General features: G+C 40.4%; 1 protein-coding gene across 2 annotated transcripts in view; it reads right to left on the minus strand.

Moving 5' to 3' along the window:
* Nucleotides 1–26751, minus strand: part of col14a1a (collagen, type XIV, alpha 1a) — a 131085-nt gene that overhangs the window by 38965 nt on the left and 65369 nt on the right. For both annotated transcript variants that reach the window (XM_058084545.2, XM_058084544.2), the window contains 8 exons: nucleotides 24618–24750; nucleotides 22159–22281; nucleotides 20190–20339; nucleotides 14347–14463; nucleotides 13794–13940; nucleotides 11061–11135; nucleotides 7822–7961; nucleotides 3552–3675 (listed from right to left, as the gene is read on the minus strand). In XM_058084545.2, the coding sequence (XP_057940528.2) occupies nucleotides 3552–3675; nucleotides 7822–7961; nucleotides 11061–11135; nucleotides 13794–13940; nucleotides 14347–14463; nucleotides 20190–20339; nucleotides 22159–22281; nucleotides 24618–24750 (1009 nt within the window). The remainder of the gene's footprint in view (nucleotides 1–3551; nucleotides 3676–7821; nucleotides 7962–11060; nucleotides 11136–13793; nucleotides 13941–14346; nucleotides 14464–20189; nucleotides 20340–22158; nucleotides 22282–24617; nucleotides 24751–26751) is intronic.

Below are 26751 nucleotides of genomic sequence, written 5' to 3' on the forward strand. Positions count from 1 at the left end.
CCTGATTTTTTATTTTTTTACACCCCTGCACTAAACAGTGCTTATGACTTATCTTGACTTGACTTTTTACTTGAGACTTGACTTGGGACTTGAGATTAAGGACTTGCAAACCACTGACTTGCGCCCACCTCTGTTTCTCCGAGGGCCACGAATTGCAGAAAAAAAGCCCCCACAGCCGCCCGCCTATGTTGCCGGGCAACATCCAGTTATAAAAATAATTATAGCTGCTAAACTTTTCCCTTGAGAACATGTTGGAGGATGGCAGACATCCGCCACAGTTACATTCTGTACATCCCCCGCCCCCGCCATCTTAAAAGTCAAACTGACAGGTGTGTTAAGAGTGGAGCTGATCCACGCTGTGATTCTTCCTCTGCATTCATATCACACGCACTCGTCTGCTTACTACCGCATGCAAGGACATTGAGACTAATTAGAAGCTATATGTGCTTTCTGGTTTCATGGTTTGGCTATGTAGCAGGAGAACAAAACGAGCCCACTTTGAATGTAACACGTGCAGGAGTGACAGCGTGAAGGCTCATATGCTTCCGCTTATTTATGCTATATAAACCCCGTCTGCAGTTCCTAACACCAAACTAAAACAAATTATTGGACCACATCCATAACTCTTTTTTTTTTTTTTTTATACAGAGCTGTCAGCGATGACAAATGATCGAGCACTTGGCCTATAAAATCTGCCAGTGGTACATCTGTTTCTGGACCGTCCTGGGATCGCACATCGGGATGGCGGAATTACTGAAGCCAGCCTTGTTGAAAGTGAGACGCAGAGATCATCATAGGGGACGAATGATCCGGGAACTCAGACATGGAACGTTTGGTTGTGTGACGAGAAGAGCAAGAAAATCAATGTAAGATAAAGAATGTAGGTAGGAAGTCAATTAGAAGATTGAAAACAACAAAGAATAGACAGAATGATATAAACGTGACGGTAGATTACGGTTCAGCGGCTTAATTAGCCAGTAATCTTTGTGTGTTAAGGAAACCTGTCAGTTCGGATTTTGGCTCCTTGTATAAGAGCAGTTTCATATTCATATCATCATCATCATCAGCAGCAGCAGCAGCAGGGATGTGAGAGATAAAAATATTTGAAAATAATCTTTTTCCTGTTTTAGCACGCAAAGCCTTGCCGCATCTCCAAACCTTTGTTGTTGCAGTGAGATATTTTTACCTCAGCCAAGGAGCTTATGTTTTTGTTGCTTTTTGTTTGTTTGTTTGCCAGCCTCTCAGATTATCGAAAAAAAAAACATTGGGCGTAGTTTCATGAAGTTGGAAGAGGGAACGTAATATGTGGACCAAAAAAGAACTTAGGACAGACCAATGAAGCATGGTTAATCATTCATTCATTCATTTGATACCGCTTATCCTCACGAGGGGGTGCTGGAGCCTATCCCAGCTATCTTCCAGCGAGAGGCATGTTTTTGGAATGTGGGAGGAAACCGGAGTACCTGGAGAAAACCCACGCATGCACGGCGAGAACATGCAAATTCCACGCAGAGATGGCTGAGGGTGGAATTGAACTCAGGTCTCCTAGCTGTGAGGCCTGTGTGTTAACCACTCAATCCGCCGTGCAGCCTGCAATTTTTCATTCATTCATTTTCTACCGCTTAGCCTCACTAGGGTCGTGGGGGTGCTGGAGCCTATCCCAGCTGTCTTCCAGCGAGAGGCAGGGTACACCCTGGACTGGTGGCCAGCCAATCACAGGGCACATATAGACAAACAACCATTCACACTCACATTCATACCTATGAACAATTTGGAGTCGCTAATTAACCTAGCATGTTTTTGGAATGGGGGGGGGGGAAAAAAATTTGATACAAATTAGATACAAATATTTGCCTGTTTTGATAGACTTCTTATGCATCAATCGTGTTTTGATCTGACAAATCTTAAGTAAGTTTATTCATTCATTCATTTTCTACCGTTTATTCTACCGGTCGCGGGGGTGCTGGAGCCTATCCCAGCTGTCTTTGGGCGAGTGGCGAGGTACACCCTGGAATAGTGGCCAGCCAATCCCAGGGCACGTATAGACAAACAACCATTCACACTCACATTCATACCTATGGACAATTTGGAGTCGCCAATTAACCTAGCATGTTTTTGGAATGTGGGAATCGAACTCGGGTCTATGGGGGGGAAGAAAAACCAACACATGTACGAACATGCAAGAACATGCAAGAACATGCAAACTCCACACAGAGATGGCCGAGGGTGGAATTGAACTCGGGTCTTCTAGCTGTGAGGCCTGCGCACTAACCACTCGACCACCGTGCAGCCAAAAGTATAAATATTTTCTTATATTTTTGCTGGAAATTGTAAATGTAAATCATTTTGACTATTCTTCAGCAACAGGTCGGCTTAAATCAGTGCTTCTCAATTATTTTCTGTTATGACCCCCCCCAGAAAAAGTACCCCCCCCGATTTGAAATACAAGAGAAACTGGTAATATTTATCTGTATTGTACACACTGAAACCAGGAAAATGCAACAAAATGGCGAACATGCAAGCATATTCAAAAGTCAAATTCCATGTTGAGTACTATAAATGTGTACATGTTGGCAGGTCCGCATTGAAATGAAAGCCTCCTGCGCCCCCACTGACAGTTCCCCGCATTCCTTAAACAGGACAGGATTTTGGCCTGGAGTACTTTGAGATAAGTTGCCTGACTTGAATATAATTTGTGCTTGTTTCCTGTATGGTTGTTTTTACCAGGAAAGGAAAACAAGGATGACTGAATGAAGCCAAGGAATGATGGAATGATGGAATGACATGGTTACACCAGAGTAGAGAAAAGGTGGAAAAGAAGGGATCGGGTAGAGATAAATACATCAAGGGTAGAAATGATGAGTAGATCAGCCCAAGGACACATGATCCAAACCCAGACGAGAAGTGCTCAGAGCAACCGGTATTCCCTGTAAAGCCTCATTAACGCATCAGCGTTCCCGACATTCACCTTGTGCTCACTATCACAGCTTGACGCTCTCACATGAATATTACAAGAGCTTCAGAAACTACAATGATTTTTAAGTATTCAAACCCTCGGAGTCCTTTCTCCTGGGTGGCGTATGTGAGTGTTTTAACAAATATCTCATGAGCGCAAACCGGAAATCCAAATTCCTACACACTCTTTGTGGAAAAACGGTGGCATACACTAGGATTAAAAGTTTTTGTTGTGAACTTCCAGCAGTTGGGAACACAATCTGTTTTAAATCCATTATTCCTTTTCGTGCCTTTTGATAATATTACGGCAGCAGATGGCACTGGTCCTGCTGTTATGGATTAGAATTGTAAATGGGAATATCAAGTTTTTCCGAGCAAAATGATGCAAAGAGCGACAGTCCTTGTCCTTGGAAACAGCCGTCGAGAAAACTCTCCTATCTAATATTACACCTGGGGAAAGCCCATCTGCTGCTGAGCATCCTAACACTAACACTCTCAGGTCCGGAGCAACTGCCAACGGTCGCCAATGTAGACTGCTCAAATATCTTCTTAGACCCCCCCCCCCACATCTGTGGATCAATACCAGATGTACTGACCTGTCTTTGTGTTGCCTCCCTTGTATCTGATCCTCTGAATCGCTTCCAGCAGCGCTTCCTTGTTGCCATGGGAACTCAACTGGACCTCTGTCCGAGCATCGTCACTGAACTGAGCAATGGCCACCTGTACAAAGTCAGATGTTGACAGTCAACAGATGCTGCATAGCAGACATGGACATTGTTACATGCATATGTAACAATGTAACATGCATATGTAACAATGTAACATCATATGTAACAATGTAACATCACACGGATGCTGCCAAGTCTTAAAGGGGTTATGGAATAACCAATAAACACCATTGATACCAAAAGGTACGGGCATCTCAGAATAGGCGACTATTTTTCACAGGGCACATATAGACAAACAACCATTCACACTCACATTCATACCTATGGTACATAATTTGGAGTCGCTAATTAACCTAGCATGTTTTTGGAATGGGGGAGGAAACCGGAGTACCCAGAGAAAAAACACGCATGCACGGGGAGAACATGCAAACTCCACACAGAGATGGCTGAGAGTGGAATCAAACTCAGGTTTCCGAGCTGTGTGGCCTACACCCAAACCACTCGACCACTGTGCAGCCTTCATTTTCTATCGCTTATCCTTATCCTCACGAGGGTCGCGGGGGTGCTGGAGCCTATCCCAGCTGAACATGCAAACTCCACATAGAGAAGGGGGAATCGAACCCCGGTCTCCTAGCTCTTTGGCCTGCATGCCAACCACTCCACACTGTGCAGCCCTAGTAATATTTATCTAATAAAATATCCCCCCCCAAAAAACAGTCTGTGTATCAAAAATGGGTTTCAATCCATCCATCACAGGGGGTTATGCTGGAGCCTATCCCAGCTGACCCAGGACTGGTCGCTAGCCAATCACAGGGCACATATAGACAAACAACTATTCACACTCACATTCATAAAAAAAGACCCCCAAAAGCCCAAATTATGTGTTATGAAAGCTAAAGTACATGTTGTGTTTCCTTAATGATATAAAACTGCTCCCATTTTATCCAACAAAGGCCGACCCCACAGAGTGAGTACATTTGATTTTGCAGATAGTATTTGACATAGCAGCAACCAAAATGTTATTTTAGTGAGTAATGAGTACTTTCAAGGAATAACACAGGAATAACACAACTAAGTTGGCGTTCTTAATATAGTTCCCAAAGCAGCGTATTTAGTGAATGAATAGAAATATTTACATGCAAATTCCTCAAATAAGAACCATTTGCAAGCTCTAAGTGCATTTCCCAAAGAGGGACGACGATTACCTCCAGACTGCTAATGGTGCTGATGTTGGCTCAAGTCGGCCTACATCAAGCAGCCAGCTTTCTATTTAGCGCATACTCTCTCATTGCGGTCAGTGTTTTGGTGTCGGTAGCCCACCACCAGAAGGATACGGCCATGTTGAGGGTATCACACCGTTTCAAGACTATCGCACGAATGGAAGAAAAGGCTTCAGCAAGCACCTCAACAGAGTGATAAATGAGGCAGGTGAACACTGGTGACAAATTGCACATGGGGGGGGGGGGGGGGTCTATTATAGCCAAGCATTATTGATGAACCGGATATAGTAGAATAGCTTTCAGGCTGAGGAGATTGGCAACGTGATTCAAAGTATAGCTCCTGGTAGATTTTATGCTAAGGATGAAGATAATAGTGTTTTCCAGTCGTGGTGGTATAGCCTTGAGGCGGCGGTGCTGGAACCACTTGATATTTGTTGCAAAGTGTAATGCGTTTGGAGTGTACTTGCCAGAAAGCAGACTTTTCAGGCACAAAACAAAGTGGCAGCAAATGAGAAGAGACACTTAAATGTTTTGCAGAAGCAACAACATAAACAGACGAGGCTCTCTCGGGGGGGGGATCTTCATCCTGTTTTTGTAAACTGACCTCGTTCTTCCCATGTTTGTCAACTTTGGCGCAAGGATGTATGTTTTTATGCTAATTTCAGGGGAAAAAACTGCAGAAAAACTGTACTTAGAAACTGTGTTTACAAAACGTTGGGTTGCTTGTTTGTGACAACATCAAAAGACTCGCTTACTTTCATTGTTGTTTGCAGAAAACTATAGGCTCATTAGGAATTTGATGGACAGTATTTAGCATAAAGTCGGGAACATAGCTGTCATTTTAAAATGTTTTGACTATGGTTTGGTGAACAGAACACAAAAATGACAACAACAGAGTGATGGGGAGGTCACAGCTACCAAACAGGACATAGCTTCCCATTCTGAATAGACAACTCAAAAATTAAAATAATATTAACATATCTTGGTATATATTAAGGTCATCTTGGCAATGTTGTAGAGGTCTTTATGCACGATTAAGGTGCTGTAGAAAGGCAAAATAGTCTGCAATATGTGAAGTAAAGTAGCCAAATTATTTTTTTAAGGCTGCAAACCCCCCCAAAAAATCCACTTTATATACTTTTCTTAGACATTAATATTTTCTCCTATTTCTCTCTTGTTTAAACATTGAAAAAAGTTCAAATTTTAATGGTCAATCTATGAGGTTTGCAAAGTGATTCACCTGGTGCCTATTCCACTGTACTGTAGTGTTTTTGTATCCTCGTAAAAAAAATTGCTGCAGTACTCCTACTGTTGCAGTCTCTCCTCTAAGTGAAAATTCATTTTTTCTGTAAAGCCGCCCTTCAGCCGCATTCCTTTCCAACATTTTGTGCAACGGCTAGCATCTGCCTTTTGCGTTTTGGCCGCAAAACTTTTTGTCGACATTGTGGTTTTTGTCAAGGAGAAACTGACAAAGATAAAAAGACTACAAGCTGGAAACAAGGAAGCTAGCGATGACATAAGAGATGTACCAGGGCGGCACGGATGGTCAACCTATGAGGTTTGTAAAATGATTTAACTGGTGCCCATTCCACTGTACTTACTGTAGTGTTTTTGTATCCTCGTTAAAACATATTGCTGCAGTACTCCCATTGTTGCAGCCTTCATCCAACTGAAGATTCATTTATTCTGTAATGCCACCCTTCAGCCACATTCCTTTCCAACATTTTGTGCGACGGCTAGCATCTGCCTTTTGTGTTTTGGCCGCAGAACTTTTCGTCAACATTGTGGTTTTTGTTGGGGAGAAACTGACAAACACACAAAAACTACAAGCTAGCAACAAGAAAGCTAGCGATGACATAAGAGATGTAGCAGGGCGGCACGGATGGTCAACCTATGAGGTTTGCAAAATGATTCAACTGGTGCCCATTCCACTTTACTGTAGTGTTTTTGTATCCTCGTTAAAACACATCGCTGCAGTACTCCTACTGTTGCAGCCTTCCTCTAACTGAAGACTCATTTATTCTGTAATGCCGCCCTTCAGCCGCATTCCTTTCCAACATTTTGTGCGATGGCTAGCATCTGCCTCTTCTTGTGTTGCTAGCATCTGCATCTTCCTGTGTTGTCATCGCGGTCCGAGCATCAAAAATGTATTGTTTTGTGGTTGAATATGGTCTTTAATTGGTATGGGTATCACGAAAAAACATGATGAGAGTTCTTGCTTGGAGAAAAGCTGTATCGCGAGAACATGGCAGCCAGAAGCTGCCAGAATCAGACTGAACTATTGTATCGTTTTTATGAAGAGAGATCAAATTTTTTGGAAGAGAGATCAAATTTTAATGGTCAAACTATGAGGTTTGTAAAATGATTCAACCGGTGCCCATTCCACTGTACTGTAGTGTTTTTGTATACTCGTACATTACGTGCTTTGCTGACAAATAAAAAAGCCACATGAATCAAAATGTAGCATCGCTTGAATCAATCGTAACTGAACTGTTCAGGATGTCTCAGAAGATGTTTCCCCTCTTATCTGAGCAAGTTTCATCACGACTAGATAGTGTGAGACAGCTCTCGTCTGAGGGGATGGTGCAAGATCCGAGTATTTATCCTCAGAGGTAGAGGCACGCCCCAAGCAAGAATGGTTAGACTCTTTTGTGGTGGAAAACAACATCTGTGAGGTCTTTACCAGCCAGTTGTTTGGGTGTAATCACCCTTGTTAGTATTCCATGTTAAAACTCTGATATATTTGCAGTAAAAGTTTTGTGCCCTAAAACAAAACCCTGTATTCTCAAGGCATCGAACTGAGGTTGTCTCAGAAGATGTTCCACCTCTCATCCGTGCAGACTTCATCAATTCAATACAGGGCTCTACGTTAAAAACAAAAAAATGACTTGTCCATGGGGAATCTACATAGAACAGCTCTAGTCTGATCCTGGATGACATACAGTACTTGTAGTGTTGGGCGTGGTCATAAAGCTCACCTGGGTGCCATCAGTTCCGATCTGATCCAAAGATCCGATGGTGCTGTATAGGAAATTTGTGATCTTCATGAAGTTGTCGTCTCCAATGGACCAGGAACCATCCACCAGGAACGCTAGGTCAGCTTTGGCCTCTTTGCATACTGCATAAACAACCATAAACATGGAGCTATAGTACATACAGTACATATAGTATAGTACATATAGTATATAGTACATATTGTACATACTTGTAGTTGCTGAAAATGAAAATACAGCAAATATGGGATTGGTTTCTCTATTGCAACTATCATAAACCACTTTTACATAATCAGTTCAACATTGGATTTATATGCCTTTCTATGGATGCAAGGCACAAACACATATTTCGATATTTTGATATCGGTATCTGTGGAAAAGATGGATGCTGATACCAGGACAGAAGTATGACATTTGATACTCGATACGGACTTCTTCTGCCCTGTTGTGTTAAAAGCAATGTGACTGAAAGGTTTTCTATGTCATACAATACATCAGTGCTTCTCAAATAGTGGGCGGGCGCCCCCCCCCCCCCCCCCCACGGGGGCACGGGGTACTGCTTTAATTTTAGTGCAGATCTACCAACATGTACATTATTACTACTCTTAACTGAGTTGTGTTGCTGTGGTCCTTTTATTGTATCTCTGTATCCCATATAATCCCTTATAACTAATAAATATACAAACATATACCAATATATCGGCTGCATGGCGGAGAAGTGGTTAGCGCACAGACCTCATAGCTAGGAGACAAGGGTTCAATTCCAGCCTCGGCGATCTCTGTGTGGAGTTTGTTTTCTCTGTGCATGCGCGGGTTTTCTCCGGGAACTCTGGTTTCCTCCAACATTCCAAAAACATGCTAGGTTAATTAGCGACTCCAAATTGTCCATAGGTACATATGAATGTGAGTGTGAATGGTTGTTTGTCTATATGTGCCCTGTGATTGGCTGCATGGCCACCAGTCCAGGGTGTACTTCGCCTCTTGCCTGAAGTCAGCTGGGATAGGCTCCAGCATGAATGAATGACAAATTCTGCATTAGCAGAAGAAATTTTTGTCGGCCATGAATGTGAGTGTGAATGGTTGTTTGTCTATATGTGCCCTGTGATTGGTTGCATGGCCACCAGTCCAGGGTGGTAAAAAGCGGTAGAAAATGAATGAATGAATGAATGAATGTTTAAAATAAGCGGTTCCACTCTTTTGTGGGTTTTTTTTGGGACTGTCTTTATTCGTTATTGTCCGTAACTTCCTGTCTCCACACAGGATCAATCATCAAGTTCTTGGTCGCCAAGGATCTTCTCCTCAAATTTCACTGGATGGAGTAGATAGAGTTCAGATTGTCTCGAGCGGCCAATGTTCTCTAGGGAACAAACTTTTTTTTCCCGGCCTTGATTTGTCATCTGGGTTTGAATGAATAAAGAATAAAAAAAATAATACTGTAGATTTCTAAATTATTTAAACATTTCCTACAAATAGTTACTAATTTACATTGCTGGTCCATGAGTGATACTCCCTTTGCTAATTTCTCTCAAGGGTTCTGAGATACTTCCCTCTTGTTGATGCCACAAAGCTGTTTTTAGGTTTGGAAAAATGTATGAAGAAAAATGTTATTCTCACTGCTTATGATCAGTATGACAGCGTCCCATGACAACAAAGTAGGTTTGGTGCTACAGTAAAACCCAAAGCTGTTATGAAGTGGTACGACTGTGTTTCCGGTGAGAAAAATCTCGACATAAAAGGTCAGAGTTTTTTTTCACAAATAAGTTTTACCAGCTGTAATGCTTTTGCAGCCTTTGCTCATGAGTTGGTTGCTTAGGGAATTCTCTCACATTGTCTCTGTATTGTATCCCAATATAATATAATAGTCTAACTTCAAATAAAATTACATTTTTTTTCTGTGTTTTTGCTGTCTGCATTTCTCAAAAAAAAAACATGGCTTCTTTGTCCAGATTTAAAGGCATCAGTGTGACAAAAGGTCATGTCCACTTGAATTACAAGCGAAAGGCTCAGGAGGCGTGTCAGATGGTGTCTGAGCAGTTTGTGTTGCGGGTCAGACTTTTATCTGAGCTTATCAGACAGGAACCGTGGAAGAGGAGGAACAACATGATGGGAGCAACTTTTTTTTTTTCCTCATCTTTCATTATGGTTTGTCTCCTTTCTTGAAACCGATTCGATGGGGGCATTTTGAAAGCTTACATTTTTTTTGCACTGCCACCTTCTTGGAAATATATTTTAGATTTTACAATGACATCAAAAAACAGAAAAAGTTCAATCAAATCCAATCAAAATCAGTTTTTTGTGTATTTTCAACACTTCAAACTAACAGGAAGCAAAGGTAATTCAGCTCAGATAAACTTTCTTCCAAAAAGGAGCTGTGACCCTATGAATTAAGCTCTGCTTCTTACTACTCTTTTCGGACATCCTGAATTGTGCAAATGTAAATGTGATGCTCCTCAATGGAACTTGTTAAGCATAAAATACCGATAAAATACTTTGTACAGAACTATTGTACAGTACAGTCCCCTTCACTGAGCCATAAATTATTTTTTTAATAATTTTATTATTATATAACATAAGTAAAATGTTAAGAATATTTATATACAGTTTTTGACATGGCCGACCAAATTTCTTCTGCTAATGCAGAATTTGTCATTCATTCATCCTATCCCAACTGTCTTCGGGCGAGAGGCGGGGTACACCCTGGACTGGTGGCCATGCAGCCAATCACAGGGCACATATAGACAAACAACCATTCACACTCACATTCATACCTATGGACAATCTGGAGTCGCTAATTAACCTAGCATGTTTTTTTTGGAATGCGGGAGGAAACCGGAGTACCCGGAGAAAACCCACACATGCACGGGGAGAACATGCAAACTCCACACAGAAATGGCCGAGAGTGGAATTGAACTCGGGTCTCCTAGCTGTGAGGCCTGTGCGCTAAACACTTGTTTAGCCTAAAGATATACGTATATTGTGAATCATTCAGTATATGTTATGCATATGTATATACTTTATAAGTAGGCTATATCTGTACAAGTATCTAATGCACATTTCTCGCTTTAATACCGCATTTTTATGAATTATTGTCGAATAATTTGCAAATTAGTGGGGAGCTACTGTATTTCATACCAGAGTTCTTCAGATGCTATAACAGCACAAATACATTACATTCCACCACATAGCATATAGTACATTATGTTTGTTTTCAACTCTTTTCTCACCTTCTTTAGCAGGTGGGATGGTTTGCGGGGGCTCTGTAGCAGGGGGTTCAGTCGGAGCCTGAGTGGGTACAGGCACTGGGGACACACACACATACATGGACACAGTAAATCAGCAGCGATGTCACGCAACAGAATCCCATAGCTATTCCTAATCCACATTCTGCTGTGTATTAGCCCTTTCCGGTATAGAAGCAATGTATTTGGGGTGTTTTTTTTCCAAAGTGAAGTTATCGCAAAAACAAAAAAAAAACTTTCGGTATCACCCATCTGTTCGCCAATAACCTGAGGACAGAAAAAGTATTTTCATCAATCCAGTGTGTGTCTGTCCAGAGGCTGTTTTTCACAGTAAAAAACAACCCCCGGCAAAGGGACGTGTCTGTGCCAAGACGATTAGTTGGCAGGAAGGAGCAGATTTGGTCAAAGGTAAAAAAAAAAAATACTGTAGCTCAAACAGAAATGGAAATTGCATTGAGTATGTGAAGAAATCAAGGAGATGACGATAAAGGCACGAGAAAAAAAAAACAAAAAAACATTGAAATTTCTTAATAATGTGTTGCAAAACAGATGGCAAACGTAAACAGTGTTTGGGAGTCCCCAAGTACAAACTTCACATGTGCTACTTCACTTTACTGGGGAGTGGAATCAAATTGGATGTAATGATTCAGAACTGACCAATTAGAGCTAAATGTTTGTCTTCGGTCGCCATAGCAAACGTTAATGCATTTAACGATGACCATTAAAAGTACATGAGTGAATTGCTGTGCACATTGACGGACTTATTGGCTTAGAATGGCTACTACAAAATGATCCAAATGTACTAGAAAAAGTTAAAAATTACCCCCCAAAAAAGCTTCTTACACATCACAACTAACATGGCGTATCATTTAAAATGTTTTATTTGTAGCGATCCCCCGATCTCCATTACCTGTGCTTTAAAAAAACAAACATCAAAATCCCGATACAATATGAAATGAACGTTATCTAAAGGAATATGACACTAATATAACCTACGATCATTTTAACCTATGAACGTTTTCCAACCTGAAGGTTGCGGGTTCGAGCCTCCATCTTCCCATGATCATGTCGAAGTATCCTTGGGCAAGATACTGAACCCTCAGCCGGTATCTAGCATCTTTAAACTTACTGTATGTAATGCTAAGAGTCCACCCACTGGGCCGGCGCCAGTTGGTGTCAGTTCGCGCCAAAGATTATGAGATTGGCGCGAACTGGCTCCTCACTTGGCTCGCGCCATTACATTCCAGTGGATTCCAATCTGTAGATCGTTTGCGAGATTTGGTTCCACTTGGTGGACACTTTGTGCCAATTGCTTGATGCCAGTGATGTGATGAAGATTTTAAACATTTTGAAATTTTCTTGCCGATAAACTCAATTTTTGCCGCCGTTACGGGCCACCACGAGCCAGTTGGGAGGGAAGGTATTGAGAAGGTATTGATCATGATCACGTCAAAGTACGTATCCTTGGGCAAGATACTGAACCCTCAGTCGGTATCTACGTAGCATCTTTAAACTGTATGTAATGCTAAGAGTCCACTGGGCCGGCGCAACTTGGCTCGCGCCATTACATTCCAGTGGATTCCAATCTACAGATCGTTTGTGACATTTGGTTCCACTTGGTGGACACCAAGATTTTAAACATTTAGAATTTTTCTCACTGATAAACTCAATTTTTGGCCGCTGTTACGGGCCACCACGAGCCAGTTGGGAGGGAGTTTGAGCCACTAGGCACCATATTGGTGACACTAGGCGCCACAGCAAATTGCATTGGCGCGAACTGGCACCAACAGTGGACTCTTAGCATAAGTTACCACTCTGTTTAAACACTGTAGTGAGTGGAGAAACAAGGATCCATCTTGGTGTTTATTTGTTTGTGGACAGGGATTAATTGAGACATAGTGCCTGGACACTTTTGGGTGAATATCGTCCGACAAATTTCATCCATGCCTGTTTGTGAATTTTCAACAACAACTGCTGATCCACAGTGTCTTATGTGTGTGTGGTTGTGTTATCTATCTGAAACCCTGACAGTAAGCTGAGCCATCAAAGTCCCTTGAGCTGTTTGATACAACCAAGCTCATCACCTGACCAATGGGCTGCAACAACAGCCAGAGTCTTCGCTGAGTAAAAAAAAAAAAAAAAGTAGTATGAAGGTCAAAGAGACAACTGCAGAGATATATGAAAAATGTAAAAAAAAAAAGAGAAATGAAAAAAACAAAAATATTAAAAAAATATTAAATGTAAAAAAATACAAAAAACAAAAATGAAAATATGAAAAATGGAAATCTAAAAAATGACAAAAATGACAAAACAAAAAAAATTAAATATAAAAAAATACAAAAAAACAAAAATGAAAATATGAAAAATGGAAATATAAAAAATGAGAAAAATGAAAAAAAAAGACAAAGAAAAAAAATGACAAAACTCTCCTCTCCTCTCCTCTCCTTATAAGGCCGGTTTGTACAGGGCTTACTATAATTATTAATTATAATTAGAATTAAAATTAAGAAGAAGTCAAACTGAGAGTAGAAGAAAATGAATTGATTTGGCATCCAATGGATACCAAAGTTCACCTTACGGTTTTATATTAGTCTGACTGTATAGGACACATCGGGTCGATGTACTAAAATTCTCTCCCAAGAACACTTAAGAGTTACATTTGTAGAGTATTAACCCCAAATTACATAATTGTTGTGTTCATGGCAGATTCATACATACATGTCATGTCCGTGATGGAAACGGGAGGTCCTTCCGTTTCCTGCATCTGCGCATGAACGCTGATCTCATATTGGCTGCTCGGAACAAGGTCGTAGAAGCATTGTCGGGAAGCCCCGCCCCCAAGGCTCACTTCCTGCCTCTGACTGTCTTCAAGAAGACAAAAAAAAAGCATATAATCATTGGAATCGGTTGAATCTGTAAAACCCATACACTGTAACGTATGACTTTAAAAGCGGTGTGTTTTGTTGAGGTTAAAACTGATTGTGATTCCTCAAGTATTTTTCTGTTTTATGTGACATTTAAAAAAATAAATAAAATAGGGTAACAAAATCGACCAAGAACATATCCAAATAAAAGGTAATAAATGGCAGTATTGATTTGTTTTCTCTTGTAGTTTCAATTTTATTTGGTCTTTGAAAAGGCCATACAAGCTCTTTTATTTGGAGAAAAAGACTGAATGAGATTTTATACCAAGGAACTAAATTGTCACAAGCTGGAAAAACAAATTTAATTGTTTTTTGGGTCGTTTTTTTAAAAACTTAATTCCACTTACTGAGAGTAGACTGGATGGAGACTCTGTATAAAGTAGCGTGCAAATGAGGCTGCCATTGCACGCATATGCTGTTGGGTCGCACCTGGTAGGCGGTCAAGCCAGAGACACCCAGGAACACTGGAGGGAGGAAGATAACATGACAGACGTGTTACTAATCGCTCTATTCGCAGATGTGCATATTTAAGCAAACTGTACTTTAATTTTAGCCTAATTTATGCGTTTTAAAGCATTCAATAGACGCATTCAAAGACATGTTGTAATATGTAGTACTCTACACTGGTCACGCACTGGCTACCACAGGAAGTACCGTCCAAACATTGGAAGAAGAACTATATAGAAACTCCACACAGAGATCCCCAAGCAGAGAATCAAACCCAGGTCCTCCCAATCAATCCCAATTTTTAATATATTAATTCATAATATTTTCACTTCAAAAAATAATTTAATTTATTGTAATATTTAACCTTATTCTTCTAAAATTGAAGATTTTTTTGTCTTAATATAAAACTTTTTGTTATTAAATTATTATTATTATTTTCCCCTCATATTGTTTATTGTTATAAAGGACAACTTGAAAAAAAATCACAAATACATAATATTAAAACTAATAAAAATTTCCCCCAAAATTAGGGTTGCCTTACATTCAGGGTCATATTCTTTAATTAATAAAAATTAATGAATAATTATTTTTTCTGTCCTAATATGTCTTAATATATCCTGTTAAACTACACATATATTACTTTCATATTCCATGTTTATTCTCGGCTGCATGGTGGTCGTGTGGTTAGCGCGGAGACCTCACAGCTAGGAGACCAGGGTTCAATTCCACCCTCGGCCATCTCTGTGTGGAGTTTGCATGTTCTCCTCGTGCATGTGTGGGTTTTTTCTCCGGGTACTCCGGTTTCCTCCCACATTCCAAAAACATGCTAGGTTAATTAGCGACTCCAAATTGTCCATAGGTATGAATGTGAGTGTGAATGGTTGTTTGTCTATATGTGCTCTGTGATTGGCTGCATGGCCAACAGTCCAGGGTATACCCCGCCTCTTGCTCCAAGACAGCTGGGATAGGCTCCAGCACCCCCTTGTGAGGATAAGCAGTAGAAAATGAATGAAATGTTGATGTTTATTATATTTAGAACATTTTGTAACATTGTCTTATTGTTGTTATTACTTATGAGTGGTTGCTTTTGGAAATATCACCTACTTTGGGCTGCATGTGCGTGTGTGTGTGTGTGTGAATGCAGCGGCATCTTGTATCACAGGAGTTTTGTGATGCACCTGAATGCACCATTTTAGAAAAAGCTTGAGTTGCACTGACAGCAGTTTAGTAGTTTTGATCCTGCTTGTTGAGTATGAAGTGTCCGTTATCTTACTGGAATAATTCCATGGTGTCCCAACTCTAAAATAACCACTACGTAATAGTATCTGAAATAAAAAAAAAATACATACAAACATCAATATAGCCTCATTTTTGAATCTCCACCCACAGTGTTTTCACTGCTGCACCGTGTGAAGTGCACTAAGTATACTCATTCAAACGTACTTATTTGTTCATATGAAGCACACGGAGCAAGGAACAACTTGCCGCGGTCTCCTTTCTGCTGTGGTCTAGTCGCACTGTGAGGCGTTCAAGTGCACTGATCATTTTGAGTGTTAGGCGCTAATTGTTTCTCATTTTTATTACCCATGGGGATACACGCACCTTACTTTGGGCACCACTTTTGAGCTCTTTAGTATAGTAAGCAACATTGCAATTCAGGGTCCCTTTTATTTTTATAATATTTACTAATTGATCCCTAAGGGGAAACTCATGAGATTTTAGTTTAATTGTAACGATAGTAAAAGGAACCTACTTTTGGCTTCCTATTAGAGACCAATAAACATGGTGCACTGAAAGCCAAATGACCTTAATGTACTACTTATGCTTCGCAAAGAGTGTGTGTATTTGCTCTTATGTATTACTGCAATGAATAATGTGTTATTGGAAATAACTAAAGAGTACAAACCATATGCTCACAGCACAAAATATCAATTAGGTGGCACTCCGGCCGAGCTTGTTTCATACCATCAGCACATTTAGTTAACAAGGAGGGAAATTGAGTGCGGAAATACTGTATAAAGTCATATTGGAAGTAGCTCCTTGGAGACCGCCTTGCCTCCAGTGCTATTTACTGTAAGTTGTTTATGATGTTTTGCATCTTGCTGCGGCTGCTCCATTGTGATGAAAATATGTACAGTATATTAGTATCCCATATGCACTCATGTTGACCTTTTGAAAATAAAACCGTAAGATTGCAAGACGAAGAAATAGCGTGTGATATAATATGTTCTCAATTTGGCCACTTCACATTTTCTTAAGTGACAATAGACCTACTATAAATATAGCAATATTATATATAAAATAGCCTGTACTGTAGTATAGATCTACTCACTCTCAAACAGTCATTAGGGTCTAAATAGGTGGCAACACAAGATAATTGGATCTCTCCTGCAATCAAGCCCGAGGGTGGTATTGTCATAGTCATAGGATGAATGAGTGCTGGTAACGCTGGGGGGGCTGTAGTGTGACATGTAGTGTGACATTGTGAAGCAGAGCATGAACCCCCTTCCTTGGGAACCTGGGTTGTATCGACATTTTCCGACATGATAAGAAGCAACAATCAAGTGGCTCGCTGAGGAAGATGAAGGTGATGGAGTGGCTCAGTATGCCTCCAGAATTTTTTTTTTTTGGGGGGGGGGGTCATCAAGTGGAAGTAAGGAAGGTGGAGGAGCACAAGGTGTCTCACATCCACCAGCTCGTTGATATTGTGAAGGAGTGGAACAGGATTCCGGGAACAATCTGGCCAATTTCATTCATTCATTCATTTTCTACTGCTTATCCTCATGTGGGTGACAGGGATGCTGGAGCCTATCCCAGTTGTCTTCAAGCGAGAGGCGGGGTACACCCTGGACTGGTGGCCAGCCAATCACAGGGCACATATAGACAAACAACCATTCACACTCACATTCATACCTATGGACAATTTGGAGTGGCCAATTAACCTAGCATGTTTTTGGAATGTGGGAGGAAACCGGAGTACCCGGAGAAAACCCACGCATGCACGGGGAGAACATGCAAAGTCCACACAGAGATGGCCGAGGGTGGAATTGAACTCGGGTCTCCTAGGTGTGAGGCCTGTGCACTAACCACACGAACGCCGTGCAGCCGTATGTAAAAAAAAAATTTAAATTAAAAAAATTAACATAGAAATTAGTCAATCGATTAAAATAATTGTGATTAATTCCCCCCATAGTTAACTCAATTAATCGCAGACAGACATTTTAATCTATAATTCATTTATTCATTCATTTTCTACCGCTTATCCTCATGTGGGTCACGGGGATGCCGTAGCCTATCCCAGCTGTCTTCAGGCAGGAGGCGGGGTACACCCTGGACTGGTGGCCAGCCAATCACAGGGCACATATAGACAAACAACCATTCACACTCACATTCATACCTATGGACAATTTGGAGTCGCTAATTAACCTAGCATGTTTTTGGAATGTGGGAGGAAACCGGAGAAAACCCACACAAACTCCACACAGAGATGGCCGAGGGTGGAATTGAACTCGGGTCTCCTAGCTGTGTGGCCTGCACACTAACCACTAGTCCACCGCGCACCCTTATTTCACGTTAACATAATAATGTTTATGTTTTCTAAGTGTAAAAAGTTTGGGAACCACTTCTGTAGCGTATAAAAATGCAACACAAGTGGAAAGAAATAAAGCAGAGTGTAAAAGTGTTAAGGACGCAATCTAAAACAACATGGATCTTCACAATCTAAGGAGCACATGAAAAATATTGCAACTACTGAGGCACCTCAATTCAAACAACATAAAAGTTAATTATGAGAAAACATTTTCATCCCCTCCACTGAATCCTAAGGGACTGATAATTATGTTGAGTTATTGGTGCAGGAAGGCCTGTGTGCTACCATGACAAGAATGTGACCATGAATCACAATAAGTATCAGCCTTAATCAATCAGGGGAGTGTAATGTGGATCTAATTCATCAGTGCACATTCAATTTCTGCCAACAGATGAGTGATTCATTGAAACATTGTTTGTTAAAGTCAGTAGAGGTCGGCCGGATGATCCAAATAGCGATGTTATCGATACCTGGGGTGTATCGGTATTGGCTTTATACTAGCGTGATGACATCAACAGATGACTTCATGCTTATATATCTGTATGTTTCTATGTGTTGTCATGATGTTCAAATATACTGTTTTTACACTTACATTGCTTAGAATGTCAAGAAATAAGTTCAAAATAAACATAAATGATGTGCAATATAGCACAGAAACATACACTAGGAGAGAGGTGATGATGAAACTCCACAATAGAAGAGAGCGGTTGAGTGGTTAGCGCGCAGGCCTCACAGCTAGGAGACCCGGGTTCGATTCCACCATCGGCCATCTCTGTGTGGAGTTTGCACGTTCTCCCAGGTTTTCTCCCACATTCCAAAAAACATACTAGGTTAATTGGCGACTCCAAATTTAATATACCGCTTATCCTCAATATGGTTGCGAGAATATGCTGGAGCCTATCCCAGGTGAGGTCTCTCACCTAAACAAAAGGTCTCTAAACAAATCATCAACTAGTAAGCTAACCTGCCCCCCGACAATATTATCGCCTGGACTGGTGGCCAGCCAATCACAGGGCACATATAGACAAACAACCATTCACACTCGCATTCATACCTATGGACAATTTGGAGTCGCTAATTAACCTAGCATGTTTTTGGAATGTGGGAATCAAACTCGGGTTTCCTAGCTGTGAGGCTCGTGCGCTAAACACTTGACCACCGCGCAGCTGTTTGTCATTATTTGCAATTTCCTGGCAACCGGTCCAGAGTTGAGGCTCCAGCATATTCTCGCAACCATATTGAAGATAAGCAGTATATTAAATTTGGAGTCGCTAATTAACCTAGCATGTTTTTGGAAGGTGGGAATCAAACTCGGGTTTCCTAGCTGTGAGGCCTGCGCGCTAAACACTTGCGCACTGTGCAGCCGTTTGTCATTATATGCAATTTCCTGACAACCGGTCCAGAGTTGACTATGAATGATAGGTGGACCGGTTGCCAGGAAATTGCAAATAATGACAAACAGCTGCACGGCGGACAAGTGTTTAGCGCACGGGCCTCACAGCTAGGAAACCCGAGTTTGATTCCCACATTCCAAAAACATGCTAGGTTAATTAGCGACTCCAAATTGTCCATAGGTATGAATGTGAGTGTGAATGGTTGTTTGTCTATATGTGCCCTGTGATTGGCTGGCCACCAGTCCAGGCGATAATATTGTCGATTTAGTGGGCAGGGTAGCTTACTAGTTGATGATTTGTTTAGAATAGGTACGCTTTAGTCATGTACACACACCGAAAAACCAAATCTACATGTCCATTTATCGTTCTCTCAGTCCGACTGGGAATAATCAATCCTGTTGTGTCTTCTGCTAATGGAAATCCCAGCCGTTCATTTGCATGTTGCACAAGTCTCCCTTTTCCAGAAACCAGCGTCCTTGTTATTGCTTCCTCTGCGCACAGTGTCCTTCCCACAAATCTGCAGAGAAGACTTAACCTGACAGCAATGTCCCATTAAAGCTTCCAAATTCAATTTGAAATGTTATTTTAACCACACTGTCATCATTAACCTTCTGCCCCATCAAATCCAATGCAAGATTGATTCCTCCATTTCCATTTCATTTCATTTCTTATAGTGAGGCCAAGAAAAATATTTAAGTGATCTGATTAGCTTGACGTCCTGTGCATGTTAAATGAAATTGAGTGCGTGATCTGCGCTTACGTGTCTTGGCATTCACGAGCAGTGGTTCGCTTTGTCCTGCAGGGTAGGATGCAGTCACATGGACGCTGTACTCTGTCCCACTTAGAAGGTTCATCAGGAGAAGCGAGTTTATGTTTTCACCCGCAGTCGTGTCCAAGACTGGTCCTGGTACTGAAAGAGAAAAACATGCATCAATGAATGACTGATGACTAAATCCACAGTTTCAGTCAATACTAAAGTAAGACTCGGGAAGCGAGAGAGACATCCGCGACAGTATCCGCGTTTACATGAGATTTTCCTCTTTCCAGAAAACAGTGTATACATGGAAAGGAATATTCCAATCTCCTGTCTACATGCGGCTGCTATAATCAAACGGAATAGTCAATGGGGCATGTGCAGTAAAACGTAAACAACATCACGTGATTCATCAAAGATGGCGGACGAGAGTGTGATTACCATGCGATCCTGCGGAAAATGACAGCGAAGAAGAGGCGTAGAGAGGATGGGATTAATTTTTAATAACAATAAATAAAATAATAATAAATTAATAATAATAAATTGTTTTTTCGTCCGTCCAGTCTTGCAATTATGTTCAGTTCTTTTAAAGTTTGTATCAAAAATAAACTTTCCGACTGCTCGTCGCCATTTTCAAAACCTGAGAGACGTCTGTGTGTCCGATTGAGCGGGTACAAGATACCTCAATCGGATTAGGGAAAGGAATATTCCACCCCTGTGAATCTGATTATATATTCATTCGGATTAGCACTTTTCTTACGGAATTAGGTGTATACAAAGGTTAGATTCTTTCCGTTTGAGCAAATAACCCGAATGGAATTGGAATATTTGTGTCCATGTAAACGTGGCTAGTAGCATTAAATGCCTGGTACACTCTGATACACAGGGGTGGAATATTCCTTTCCCCATTCCGATTGAGGTATCTTGTACCCGCTCAAGCGGAAAGTTGTCAGACTGCGTTCTTCTTCTTCTGTTGTTTATTGGCGGTTGGCAAGCAGCTTTCGTGTGCATTAGCGCCATCTGTGGAACAGAATCTAAACCCTTCCATACGCCATTCACAAGTCCAGTTTTATTAAAAACTAAAATACATATCTATATAAAACATGTGCCGAGCTTAATTATAAAATATTAGCAAGATTGAACTTTATCTTTTTCCTGTTCCCGGGTGCGTTCTTTAAGCGAATGCTGAAATATGACGTAACACGAGATGTTTTTTGATTTTAAAAAATGGAGGCGAGTAATCGGCACTGGACTGCTGTGGAAAATTATTGAATTTCAAGACTGTACGAAGGAAAAACTGGGAATACGGAGTTATTCCAACAAGTGAAAGAAAAACTCAAGGAAGTCGGTATCACGTGATGTTGATGTTTACGTTTTACTGGGCATGCCCTATTGACTATTCTGGTTGATTATAGAGGCGCATGTAGACATGCGATTGGAATATTCCTTTCCATGTACACCATTGCTTTCGGAAAGGTCATTCGGAAAAATTCCATTCGGAAAGAGAAAAACTCGTCATGTAAACGTGGCTACTGAGTCTTTTTAAAATGGCTGCAAAATAAATGGGCTGGAATAATTCTAATGACATCCAGCATCAGGTAATGACGCCAAGGCAAGGACAAACACTTCCAAATGAAAAAGGGTAATAGCACTGACTTAACAGGAAAACATATAATAACTATCAAGACAGCAAGCAGAGGACTCTGTGCCCATTATGTGTGTATGACCATGCGAACACACCCACTGTGGGCTTGAGGGCGGATCCTCAGAAAAAATCTGTAATTGTGTCAAAGCAAGCACACATGAAAAGTAAACTTGAGTGGATTCAACTGTAAAATTTCCATCCATCTATTTTCTATGCCGCTTATTCCTTATTGAGGTTAAGTGGGCAATGCTGGAGCCTATCCCAGCTGACTTTTGCGCAGGAGATGGAGTCCACCCCGGATGTCATTTCTCCCTATGTTTGTGTTCCTACCGTAGACTGGCTGGTAAGTGATCTTGTAGCCCACAGCAGGAGCTTGTGGCGGATCCCAGGTCACCCTGAAGCGGTTGTACCACTCCTCCGATGCACGGAGGTTTTCAGGAGGCAAGAGGGGTACTGGACAGGGGAAAAAAAAAAAAATGAATAAAAACATCAAGATGGACAGATCAAATGTGCAGCATGTTAGAAAGTCCACAATTTTACATTTCAGCATTGATTTTCTGACATTATTATTGATTAGTGGTGAGTACATATACATTCCATACAATTAATGTGTTTAATCAGTGTTTGATTTCGGACTTGAACCTAAATTGTATCACTAGTGAAAATGGCGATTCAAGCAAAAAGGGGATGGATCTGGAACTGAATCTAGTCTAGTAAACAGTCACCTTTATTGTAAATCCTAATATGAAATCTGAGGACAACATCGACGTCAAGCTAGCAGTAGGGTTAGGGCGAGGCGAGTCCCCAAAAATAGACATTTTTATAAGTGGCGGTGGAACATAACCCCAGGGAAAAGCAGGGATCTACTCTGTATTTAATTTGGGGCTTATTTTAAACATTTTGCAGTACTTTAAATATACAGTATGCTGGCTACAGCTTAATTAGAAGAGGTGGGAGCAAGCTTTCAATAAGGCTCAAGTCTTTAATCTCGAGTCTTAGGTAAAGACTTGTACATCCAAGTCGTGTCTAAAGTCATGATGAGTCAAGTCGAGTCAAGTCCGAAGTCAGTGACATTTTTTTACATCATATTATACAAGGTCAGGCAAATATAATCGGACACATTTGTAGGTTAAATAAAACGCAAATAAAGTAAAGAAACAAAAAAGTGTTTTTATGTTCGAAAAGTATTTTCTGCACTATAAGTCATTCCGGAGTATAAGTCGCACAAGGCCAAAAATGCATAATTAGGTAGAAAAAAAACATACATAAGTCGCACTGGAGTATAAGTCGCAATTTTGGCGGGTAATTTATTTTACAAACTACTTAACCAAAACAGACATTATGTCATCTTGGAAGGCAAGTTCTAACAATAAAAGTTTTAAAATAAATAATAAAAATTATACGTCGCTCTGGAGTATAAGTCGCAGGAACAGCCAACCTATGAAAAAAAAGTGTGACTTATAGTCCGGAAAATACGGTAAATAAAATGCCATTTTGGTCTGAATTGGACTGGTGAGCATCGAGCTTTCATTGTGGAAACGTTTATCAAAAACGAATCTGTAACGGCAACACAACGAGCGTTCCGTTTGCACTTCAATCTTGGTAGACATGATCCCGTACCAGCTCTTGTTATGGGTTACCGACTTCAGAGCTACTGGATCTGCATTGAAACGAAAATCAAGCGGCCGACCTCGCACCAACAGAACTGATTTAATTTTTTAAACATACCGAAACAGAATCCAGAATTATATGTACTTTTCGAAAAAAAAAAACTTTACTTTACTTTATTTTCCTTTTATTTAACCTACAAATGTGTCAGATCATTTTGCCTATATAATATAATAATATATATAATATTATTAATATATATAGGTATAATAACAATCATGTTAGTTCAATGCGGACACATTTTACATAACACATTCACTGGAAATTTGTAATATTTCAAGTATTTCAAGTCATTAGACTAAAGTCTGAGTCAAGTCACAGATGTCAAAGTCTTTCAAAATGTTGAAAGTCATCAAAATTGTCACCAAATGTTCACTCGAGTCCACACCTCTGTTTATTACTAATTAAAATAAATCAATTAAAATATACAATACTTATGTTTATTTGAATGCATCTTCACAACTATGTTTTTTTAATTATTTTTGTCCTACTTTGAGGCAGCAGTATAAGAAAAACACTTGACTTTTTTGTTTGTATGGCACTCTATACAGCATATATTTATTTATTTTTAGAAAATGTTGCATTTTTTTTTATGAGTGGCTCGAATTGGAGTAATATTTCTTTTCTGAATAATTTATGTGAGAAGACAATTTCATCCCCGCACAAAATAGATCATCTCGCCGTGTAGTACGTGCGCACGTGTCTGAGGTCTGATTTATGACTACGCCGCTTGCAGGTTTTTATTTGCAATAAGGAAACTAATGACGCCCCTTGTATAAGAAGACGACATATTTCATTTCATTTTTTTTTTTCCTTCTTTAAAGAGGCGGCCGGCTCTCGTTCTCATGAGAAAAATCAATAAGCGCCTTAATGAAAGGAAATGCGGTAATTATGAATGAGCTTCATTAAGACAATTAAGAAGGCGTCTGTGTTTTCATCGACATTTGCATTCTCTTTCACTAACATCAATGAATGTACTGTAAAATTAATACAATGCAAATGAACGAGTCTGTTCACAGCAGTTCAATTAAGGTTCAGTACTTTTGTCCTTTGGTGGATTTGTTCTGAAACTTCCTGAAAAATGTGTGTGTGTGTGTGTGTGTTTGAGACGGAGAGCTTACATGTGCTGCCTTGTGTTGACACGCTGATGCCATCGACTCCATCAGTGTACACTGGCGTGACCTTGACTGTGTACCGGCTGTCGGGAAGTAACGACTCCAGCAGCGCACTTTTCTGACCGCCAGGAACTAACACCTAAACACACAGAGACATAATCAAGATAGACGGGCTGTCAAGGTTCGCTTTCGAGTCCAAGCGGTAAAAAAGTAGGGGTGTCGCAAGATCTCGCGAGATTAAAACATGACAAGATTTCTCATTCATCCAACGATGGAATGGATTGAGTAAGACCCTCAAATATATATATCACTATATTGACAGTTACTATGGTACCCATGATGTCATTGTATGGTCATATCACCTCGTACTTCGGTACATGACAAAAATCAAAAAATCAAAAAATAAAATTAAATAAAAAAACTTATACTACATTTAAAAAATATTTAAAAAATAAAATAAATATTTATGTATTAAATAAAAATATTTATTTATTTATTTTAATTCAAAAAATATTTTTTTATTAAAAAAAAAACTACATTAGGAAAGCAGGAGGTGAACAAATGTAACAGTTACTGATTGTAAAAGTACCAGATGGCGGGGTAAGATTTAATAAGCTTTGCTTCTTCCTACTCCTTTCGGACATGTGGAACTGTGAACTGATTATGTGATGCATTCAATTGTAACCTGATGCATGTTGAAATGAAATGAACACCATTACCATTACCATTCAGAATTGCGTGTCTAGTGCCACCCGTGGTAAAAGGCATACCAAAGCAAGGAAGAGGCAGATGCATAAAATAGAAAAGACCAGGCTTAGTTTGCTGACAGGCTGCAGATCGCTCTGTGTAACTTCAAGGATTTCAAGCACAACTGTTCAGCAATTCTACTCACGTCAGCCCAGTCAATAAAGTCAGACGGGGCCACGACTGAAGCAGAACTATTAAAAGCCAAGTTCTGGATAATTGGTGTTGAATCGCTCTGTTTCAACATTTGAATGTGCTTCTTCTTATGAAATAAATGGTTATGTGTATAATATTACACCAAAGTAGCCTGACCATTGCCATTTTGTTGATATTAAGTGATGATTGCCGTGACTGAGACTGGAAACAGGACTTAATATAAAAATGTCCACTGTGGGTTGTCTCTTTTAGGTTGCTTACTATACAAATTTCAATTATTTCACAAACTCTGCAGTTAATGGTTAGCACACAGGCCTCACAGCTAGGAGACCCGAGTTCAATTCCACCCTCGGCTATCTCTGTGTGGAGTTTGCATGTTCTCCCCGTGCATGCGTGGGTTTTCTCCGGGTACTCTGGTTTCCTCCCACATTCCAAAAACATGCTAGGTTAATTAACGACTCCAAATTATCCATAGGTATGAATGTGAGTGTGAATGGTTGTTTGTCTATATGTGCCCTGTGATTGGTTGGCCACCAGTCCAGGGTGTACCCCGCCTCTCGCCCGAAAACAGCTGGGATAGGCTCCAGCACCCCTGAGACCCTTGTGAGGATAAGTGGTAGAAAATGAATGAATGAAAAATTGCAGGCTGCACGGTGGTTGAGTGGTTAACACGTCGGGCTCACAGCTAGGAGACCTGAGTTCAATTCCACCCTCTGCCATCTCTGTGTGGAGTTTGCACGTTCTCCCCCGTGCATGCGTGGGTTTTCTCCGGGTACTCCGGTTTCCATAATTGACAATAATAAAAATTGTCCATAGGAATGAATGTGAGTGTGAATGGTTGTTTGTCTATATGTGCCCTGTGATTGGCTGGGGACCAGTCGAGGGTGTACCCCGCCTCTCGCCTGAAGACAGCTGGGATAGGCTCCAGCATGAATGAATGACAAATTCTGCAATAACAGAAGAAATTTGGTCGTCCATGTCAAAGACTACATATAAATATTACATTATTATTATATTATATTATTATATTTTATATTATAAATATTATATACTACTTCACAAACACATTTCCGATGTCCACAACTTTTGTAAATGTATTAAAAAATGTAATTCATGGCTCCTTGAAGGGAGCTGAACCTCGAGGAGCTGTTCCTGCTCGGAAAATCAAACCCTCTATTTCCTGACTGTGAGACCCAGATGCCCACCAGATGCCCACCGCTTGTCCACCGTGCAGACTGTT

Source organism: Doryrhamphus excisus, linkage group LG17, assembly GCF_037039965.1.
Source record: "Doryrhamphus excisus strain RoL-2023G ecotype Guam linkage group LG17, RoL_Dexc_Guam_v1.1, whole genome shotgun sequence".
Lineage (NCBI taxonomy): Eukaryota > Metazoa > Chordata > Actinopteri > Syngnathiformes > Syngnathidae > Doryrhamphus > Doryrhamphus excisus.